Below are 9,354 nucleotides of genomic sequence, written 5' to 3'. Positions count from 1 at the left end.
TATATACAGTATATATATATATATGAGTATATATACAGTATATATATGCACACACTGTACACAGACATTGGCAGATGTACTGTAAACATGTTTCAATGGTTGACACTGTAAACAGATTTTGGGGTCACAGTTATGAATATGGGACTACTTGATATAAACTTCTTGTATTTTATACATATAATAAGAAGAATAATTACAACATAAAGTAGAGATAAGGTTAGAAAGCATGAAGCTTGCGGTGTCAGAACGCCAGTCTTTCAGTCAAGTCCGAATCAAGACTCATCCATAATGCGTTATAATAACAATGTCTCAGACGGCAGATAAAAGTAAACGATAAATGAATGGGTGATCGTTACAAAAGTGTTCATCAAATACACTGAACACAGAAGCTCAAACGTGTATGATGGCTAAAACGTGTTGAGATCGGCTCAAGACATCCCTACTAAAAATGCAAGATATCAAACAATTTTTATTTATATAAATATATATATATATATATATACACACAAATATAACATTACAATATAACATTCAGTATATAATAAAACAGTAATATTTACCTGCATATATTTTTACTAAAACATTGTACTACTTAAAAAATTAGTGTTAAACTCTGTTCAATATATTTTCAAGTTTTATTCTATGACATAAAATACATTAGTAATCTTTAGCGTTTTATTTCTGATGATTGTGTTTAGGCTATCAAATTCATAAAGGTTCTTAATTTGTGAAGATTTTCATGATGAACCAAATATTTGTTGGTCACATTTTATTTTCTGCAACAATCCAAAAACAATGGAAAAAAATCCTATTGAGTTTTTGTTGAGGGAATCAGGATGATGCTAACTTGGCCTACAAAAAAAGGTTTTCTCTCAGCTCTCTAGTTTGAACTGATTCATGGAAGTGGATCCAACTTACAAACATAAACATTATAGATGGTGTTTGAATATCTCTGTGCTAACATTCTTATGCCCTCAAATTGCAAAAATTATCTAGAGGCCGAACAAAAATATATAGTACAAAAAAATCACATTAAAATCATTGCGACAGAACAGAAAGGTGTTTTCGTGTTTTTTGTCTTGTGAATCGCAGTGTTTTTGTACGTATTCGTCGCGTCTATCTGTCTCTAAGCGCGCATACAGTCGTGAGTTTCTATGTGCTGTACATGTGGAAGAATTGACAATAAAGCAGACTTGACTTGACTTGACTTGATTGCACTATTTACAATGTTGCTTAATCTTATATTTCCAGGAAGTTCATTTGAGAACACATCGATATCACCCAACCCTAATTTAGGAGTGTCTGAGAAGCGTGGCTCTTTTGTGTGATTAATTCCAGACCAAAGTTGTATAGCCTTGCGTAATGGAGACTATAGTTATAAATCTTATACTTTCTGTTAAACAGTATCACTGATTAAATTTTTGTGAGAAATTCAAGTTCACAGTTTACCTGATTAACTATGATTAACCATATTTCAAGATGAAAGCAAAAACCAACATTCTTGCGTAACCGTTTTTGAGAATGTTCTCTCGTTAAAGCTCTTCTCACCCCAAACTCTGTTTATTGGTTATATCTGCATTTGTGCCAAGCATTGATTTCTGGGTTAACACGTGGGGACCTTAATGCCTGAACATCTTATTAATCATTTCGGGGGAGACACTTTGTTAATATGTAAGACCTTGGAGATTTCACTGCTCCTCAATAGACAATCATCCCATTCCAAAACAGCCACACTGTGTGTATTTGTGCCATTGCTCATTTTTTCATTTGAGTCCTCTCTCTGTGTCCTCTGTGATATGTGCGTGTGTGTCCCTTGTTGTATCATGATGTTGTGTGTGGATCAGACGTGCTGGTGCAGAAGAGTGGATTTGTAGTGGCTGACAGGAGACCTGAGTCTTTTGGTAAGATGATCGTACTGTTGCTGTGTTTCTAGTTCCGTCTATACTCTTGTGCAAGTGATTCTTCTCCAGCAATGTGAAGTTCAAGTGTTATCAGCATTTATTTATGTGCAGCTTCACTGAGTTAATTTTGGGCTATGTGTGTATTATTGGACAATAACAGATAGCATTATTCCTAATGGTTCAGAAGATAAAGACTGAGAGAGTCTGAATGCTCTGTTTAAAGGCTTGATAACTGTTATAGTTGTACTTTAACTATTACATGGTATACTTAGTGTTGCTTTCGTCAATGAAAATTATGACTAAATATCGTCGTCAACGAACCTTTATCACGTGACGAAAACGAGACGAGACGCAACGTAAATGCTGGTCATGTGACGATGACTATAATTAAATGTATAATGCAATATTGTTGACGAATAAAAACGAGACTAAATGTGGTTTACAAAATAAAAACTATGCTAAAATGTCTCTTAATTTTCGTTGACCAAAACGAGACGAAACGAAATGGTATAACGTTATTTCGTCTCGTGTAGTCGCGTTATTATTATTATGTTGCAGTATTTCTGTTAAAACTAATAAAAACTAAAATGACAGCTTCACACAAAGACTAGACTAAAACTAAAATTAAAACAGGCCGCCAAAAACAACACTAGGTATACTTAGTACTTACTGATGTCACTTTTTTATGAGTGAGCAAAGTGAACAAAATTTACTCCCTTTAGGTTTGCACTACAGTTATTCAAAACTTTGATCAAAAGTTGTGAAATATTATTACAATTTTTTTTTTATTCTGTTTTAATATGTTTTAAAATGCAATTTATTCCTGTCATGTTGAACTGAATTATTATAAAAATTCTTATCAATGTTGAACACAGTTGTGCTGCTTAATATTTTTGTAGAAACCATGAGACGTTTATTCAGTATTCTTTGCTGAATGTAATGAACAGCTTTTATTTGAACATTTATTTTATAACATAAATACTTAAATTTGACAGACAGCATCTGTATGGTGTCCACGTAACGCAGAAAATACATTATTTATTAAATAGTCAAATTAAAATGACTTAACATGTTTGCAGTAATACACTTGGAATCATAGCACTAGATCGCCCTGATTCAGAAGTATATCCATGATAAACATCTAAACATTACATGGGTTAGTATATAATAGAATTAATTATCAATCCTCTGTTAAATTCAGTCATGATTATTTAGATCCTGTAATTTTCGCATGATACATGCAAGGATATGAGAAATATATGTGATATAACTATATGTAAAGCACTGTTTACAGGGAAACTCTTTACTCTGTGGTAATCAACGCTGACGGTAGCACTTAAGTCATGTTTAAACTGTAAAAAAAAGTTAAACTGTTAAAATATTTCTTGAACAGTTGACGGTATATCACACAGGACATCTCTGTGTGACTGAGCAGTTCATACTCATTTCTGCCATCTGAGAACTGCGGCTTTTGTTTTCAGATCTGTTGAACTATCAGTTTTGAATGTAGGCCCATCTCTCACGCTGCAGCATTAGATGACCATGATAACCCACGTCTCCACTGCTCTCGTCATTTCTTGTATCTTTCCATTATTCTGCGAAGCGGGTTGGATTTTAATTGGACTGCGAGATTGATGTTCATTTCACAACTCTGCAGATTTTTTTATGGTGCCAAGTACTTTATGTCTGTGATTATCTGCACGCACTTACCCTGTCAGTTCGATCAGGTATTGGAGTCATTGTTACTGTAATCTGCTTTGATAGGCCTCTCCTGATGAATGCTTTAATAAAGACATTGGCAATCCAGTAAAATCAGTTTCATTGCTCCTTTCATAGCTTACTTTCTCTCTCTTCTTGTTCTCTCCCTTCCTCCAGGGCTGGTTCAGAGATGCGTGATCATTCAGAAAGATGAGAACGGCTTTGGGCTGACCGTCAGTGGGGACAACCCTGTTTTTGTGCAGCTCGTCAAACAGGGTAAGATGCCTGTCTGCCACGCTGTCTGTCTTTCTGGCTCCGCCCACACCAGCTCCTGCGGGTGTATGTCGAGACTCTCCCCTTCCCAGGCTGATAAGACTTGCCTGGAAGTCAGAAATGGAGCTGATGTGCTCAGAGCAGGACCAAGAGGACACCTTAAAGCATCATAAAAGAGAAGCAGGGAACACATTGAATAACAAATATTGAATTTTAAATAAACATTATATGTATTATATAAACACATTTAAACATTATATATATTATATAGACACACTGAAGTCAGGGTAACCACATATTTAAGTTTTGACCAGAACAAAGATGAGGCAGTGTGTTCCTGTTGACAATTGTTTAGCTTTCCAAAAACTTTTCAGTAGACAAAAACATATGTTAATGAACATAACTCCATAAAACAGTTTTGAAAGTTCTGAGCTGTGAAAATTCGGAAGGAATTTTGTAAAATGGACTTTTACATAAACTTTTTTATAGTTTTTATCTGAAGTTCATTTGAAGATAAAAAAATTAAGACAAAAATATATTATAGAGTTGTATATACAAAATGATTTCGGCATTTATTTTCTTAAGTTGAATTTCATAAAATGATTGTATTTATTATATTTTATTAAATTGTTGAATGTTGAATCTGAAGCTGATATGGCAATAAATTGAAATTCAACTAACGTTTGAGTTTGTGAAAATTCCATAGAGTGCATGCCTTTCTAAAGACTGTAAATGTATCCCCCTCACAGCTTTGTTTTCAACTTTCAGTAAAATTCAGTATGCTGTCTGTCTACCCTGACTAAATTTTATATGCTTTGACATTTCTAGTGGGGCAAAAAAAGTGTGTGTTACTCAAATTAAAGTCTGAACAGCAAAAATGTATCTAAATATATATGATTGTTACAAAACTTTGTTTATCTTAGTCTAAAAGGTGGTCGTTCAGGACATAATGCACTCGTCATACAGTGTGGAATATTCTGTAGAAGTGCACGCATAATTGCTCAGTTTTCAAGTTTTTAACTGTGACATTGTAGTGAATTGTGATTGAGTGAGCACGTTTACATGAGACAGTACATGCGTGAATACCCAAAATGGAGGTTTCGTCATTTGCAAAATGACAGTGAAAACCAGTTTGTGTGCGGTGTAAATGGAGCACATAAACCACATAGCACTGTGCTGAAAAACCACCCAGAACCCCTTAGCAACCAGATGGCAGCACTCTGGCAACCACCAGCTGCACCAGAAAACACTTTCAATTCATAATCATCTCATGTATTTTGGTAGATGGCGCTGCCATGCGTGCAGGTGTTCAGACTGGGGACAGGATCATTAAGGTAAGATGCTTGCAGATGCAAGGTTACTGTACAAAGCTGTATTTCTCACTGCCCACTACCCCTCTCTCTTCACCACTGCATTTCAGCATCTGTCTATTCTGCCACCTGCTGGTCACAAAATGACCATGTTTGAGGCGATGTTGGAGAACTCGCATGTATATGTTTTATAGTCAGAGTATATTGCATTTTTAATGTTTGTCTCCTCTGCTTTAGGTGAACGGGACATTGGTGACGCAATCAAACCATGTTGAAGTGGTGAAATTAATTAAATGTGAGTTTAAGCCATTTGTTTAAGTAAAGACGAACAAGTCATGTCTCCACCACTGACCAAAACTCATTTGTTCTTCACAGCCGGCTCATATGTGGCCCTCACAGTATTAGGCCGGCCTCCCGGGTTGCCCCAGATCCCCCTCTCTGAGGTAGACGTGGATCTCGGGTCACCGGGGGGTTATGGGGACCCTTTCGTTACATCTCCCAACTCATACAATGCAGCGGAACGCACCTCCTCTCCTCTTGTGTCATGGGTAAGAACCCCATAGATTGCAGCAAATTGTTTTCCCATCTGATTTTTTATTTTGTTTTTTCATTCAGTGTTTATTTGTTGTCAGTTTACTTCCTCATATCTCTCCTCCAATTAAATTACATATTCAGTATTTATAATTTGCTCCTCCTTGTCATTTGTCAACCCAACCCTACATAGGAAGAGAACAGTGCTCCACTCAACCAAAGAATAGACAACAAGAGGATGGTGTCTAAGGAGCAACAGGACATACAGGTCAGAATCTAAATATCAGACTCAAAACTACTGCTTTAAATTTGACACACATGCTACTTTCAATTTCACAAAGTGTACCTGTCAGTAAAGTGTTGAGTTACAGAGCTGTATTGTTGCAATATGACTTAAGTTGATAAGAATGAGGCCTTTCCTGTTGGGAGGCAATTTAGAGCTTCAGTATAGCTGATAAGTGAGAGGGGAGACTTAAGCTCCACCCACTATGTTTCGACACAGTTAACACCTTCACATGTCTTGTTAACAAAGATCTGTCATTCTCATTGTCTTGGAGAGCAGCATAAAGAGCAGAGCAACATGTCAGAGTTGTTAGGCTGATATTTGTCTGTTACCCTTTGACTGTGTGTGTGTACAAGATCTGATTATGTAGTATATGAAAATGTCTCTTCTTTAGGGACTGAAGGAGGACTACAGCAGAACTCCCACACCCAAACCACTACGGGACATCCAGGAAGCCAAGAAGCACATTCCACATCAGCAGGGCCATACACATGTATGACATTTCTGACCCGTTTCAATTCTGTTCATATTCATAATATCAGAAACACACTGTTAGGGAGTGGTCAACCAATTTTGATATAGCTAGAGAGACAGATTGTTTGATTATAAATATTTGTATATTATATGATAATAAAGTTACACAAAAACTTACAATGCAGCCATTTTCAGCATTGATGATAATAAGAAATGAACACCAAATCAGCATATTAGAATGATTTTTGGTTCATGAGACAAATTCAACTTTGCATAACAGGAATAAATTACATTTTAAAATATATTATATAATGTTTAATATATAAAATATTAAAATAGAAAAGTTATATTAAATTGTAATAATAGTTTGCAGTATTACTTTTTTATTGTATTTTTGATCAAATAGATGCAGCATTGGTGAGGGTGGCTTATTGTTTTATCTTAATAAATATGTAATTAATACAATTTTAAATAAATTACAAAAATAGAATATATTTGTAAAAATTTGTATTTTTGGATAATAGCAGCTTTCCCTTGTTTCTTATGAGAGAATTTTTGGGCAAACAGTTTTCAGAGGATGCTAATTGATCAATCTGATTGATATATTGCTTGACCATTAATTACACATTATGTTAGTTTCAAAATGTCCTGAATCTGATTGAATAGCTTCGAATTATTAAGCATGTATTGACTGTATCTCAATCTATGCTTTAGGAGAGTCTGTGTCTCAGGAACAGTGAAGATGGCTTTTGGGTGCATGAGGATCAATATAAGGGAGATTTCAGCCCAGAGGGTTTATGGAGTGGAAGATCAGTGTCATCTGTAAGTGTACACTGCGCTCTCTTTTCTTTGAGATATCTTCACTGATCTCAGTTAAACAGTGGCACTTATCATGAGTGTACTCAGTGGCTTTTGTTCCTTGCTACCCTGTGGTGTAATTAATTGTGTTTACGGTGTGTGATGTGCAGGTCCAGCGCCGGTTCTACCCGGCCTCTCCAGAGAGCCAACGGGACTCCAACTGTTCCAGTCCAAAGAGCATCCCCAGAGACAGCCTCAATTTCTGCCCCTCCCCTGAGGTCGAGGACGGTTTTGACCTGGTGAGAACCATTGCTTTTGACAGATCTTTCCGCCTGATTTCTTATGAGCATGATTGTCACACCTTTCTACTTCCCGTAGGATTCTCGTTTCTCATCCACCATTGGGAGCCCACCCTCCCGCCTGGCTTCAGAGATCATTGCTGCTGAAGATGATGACTTTGACATTGAGCAGGAGCAGGTATTTTCAGTTCCTTTCCCTCAGTGCAGGGACCGTGGTCTTAGTCACCTGCCTCTTTAACCTGATCTGATGTGTCTCAGGTGAACGACCAGTGCAACTGCTTCCAGAGTATTGAGCTGCTCAAGTCTCGCCCTGCTCATCTTGCTGTCTTTCTGCACCATGTAATCTCTCAGTTTGACCCTGCACCTCTGGTAAGTTCCAGCAGTAATTAGCAGTGCTTGCTTAGGCAAGCAAGACTATTGCTATTGGTCATGCGTTCTTATGATTTTCACCTGACTAACAGTAAAACTGTCAACTTGGGTTGACAATAAGTATCCCATAGATTTTGAAGAAGGGATTTTTAGGAATTTTGTTAAATCAGTTTTGTCTGACTTGTCAAGCTATAAGCATGCCTGCGTTAATTCAGTTCACCATATGTGAGAATTTCTGAAATTTTTTCACGATTGATTATTCTTTTCATGAGAAGAGGATCCAAATCTCAATACATTAATAGCAGAAAACATTGTTTGAAAAAGTATAAAACATAAAAGAGGGAAATTGTAGCATATGCAATATCCCACTGAAGTATTCATGTCTCAAGCTCTGATGTAACAGCCTGTTGCACAATGAATGCACGATAAACCACTCAGAAATCCAAACTGCATGTTTGGGCTAAGATGCACTGACAAAAATCAGTTTTTAATCAGACCACATATGAAGGATTTAATGTGGGGTTTTTTTTTCTGTTCAGACTACAAAAAAACTAAATTAACTTGAATTGAATAGGCAAAAAACAGATTTTTGATGCTTGTGAGAGTAGTGTTAATTTCATTAACGAAGACTGATGAAAAATGTTATGAAAAATGAAAAATGTGAGCTTTCATGAGTGCAGTTGCTAACACGTCTACTACTTATGCAAACGTTGATCACACTACAAACAATACAAAACTATAATGCTATAAGAAACCGAAAAGATTAATTAATTGTTTACCTTCAGTCTATGATTAGCTCACCTCACCTCTTATCTGACAAGTCTTCGGGTTTGAGTCGTTCGATCAACACGTGACAGCCTCATAAACTTAACCAAAGCAGTCTGAGCCGGAAAGAGAATTGATTAGTTCATCTCTCGAGTCTTCGGGTTTGAGTCGTTCGTTCATCACGTGACAGACAGACCCATAAGCTTAACCTATGCAGTCTGAGCTGGAAAGAGAATTGATTAGTTCATCTCTCGAGTCTTTCGAATCGTTCGTTTGTTCTTTTGTCACGTGATGTGACAGCATTGGATAGAGAAATTAGTTAATTTAAAAGATTCCTTACAAACGGGTGCATAGTTATTATTATTATTAGTAGTAGTAGTAGTAGTATCATTATTATAATTATTATTTACTCTTACAGTTATGTGATGCGTTTCTGGTCTCAAATTGTAGCTTTTTACTTCTTACAGTTTATAAATGTGTGAATTTCTGTCATGATGGTTCTTTTCCATAACACTGAATGTTGTAACAAAGGTAATAAAGAGTTGGTTATTATTATTAAGTCTCTTTCCGGCTCAGACAGCATAGGTTAAGCATATGGGTCTGTCACGTGATGAACGAAGGACTCGAAAAACCCGAAGACTCGAGAGATGAAC

The 9,354-nt window shown here is 36.3% G+C and overlaps 1 protein-coding gene across 1 annotated transcript in view; it reads left to right on the top strand.

Moving 5' to 3' along the window:
- Positions 1-9,354, top strand: part of LOC107657250 (rho guanine nucleotide exchange factor 12-like) — a 69,616-nt gene that overhangs the window by 39,311 nt on the left and 20,951 nt on the right. The window contains exons 4-14 of the mRNA XM_016445277.1: positions 1,845-1,901; positions 3,777-3,875; positions 5,157-5,206; positions 5,420-5,477; positions 5,558-5,730; positions 5,907-5,981; positions 6,391-6,489; positions 7,185-7,292; positions 7,439-7,567; positions 7,647-7,745; positions 7,826-7,936. Of these exons, the coding sequence (XP_016300763.1) occupies positions 1,845-1,901; positions 3,777-3,875; positions 5,157-5,206; positions 5,420-5,477; positions 5,558-5,730; positions 5,907-5,981; positions 6,391-6,489; positions 7,185-7,292; positions 7,439-7,567; positions 7,647-7,745; positions 7,826-7,936 (1,058 nt within the window). The remainder of the gene's footprint in view (positions 1-1,844; positions 1,902-3,776; positions 3,876-5,156; positions 5,207-5,419; positions 5,478-5,557; positions 5,731-5,906; positions 5,982-6,390; positions 6,490-7,184; positions 7,293-7,438; positions 7,568-7,646; positions 7,746-7,825; positions 7,937-9,354) is intronic.

The sequence above is a fragment of the Sinocyclocheilus anshuiensis genome, unplaced genomic scaffold (genome assembly GCF_001515605.1).
Source record: "Sinocyclocheilus anshuiensis isolate Anshui unplaced genomic scaffold, SAMN03320099.WGS_v1.1 scaffold139, whole genome shotgun sequence".
NCBI lineage: Eukaryota > Metazoa > Chordata > Actinopteri > Cypriniformes > Cyprinidae > Sinocyclocheilus > Sinocyclocheilus anshuiensis.
Note: the sequence above shows the minus strand (reverse complement) of the source record. Positions and strands in the feature narration are given on the sequence as shown.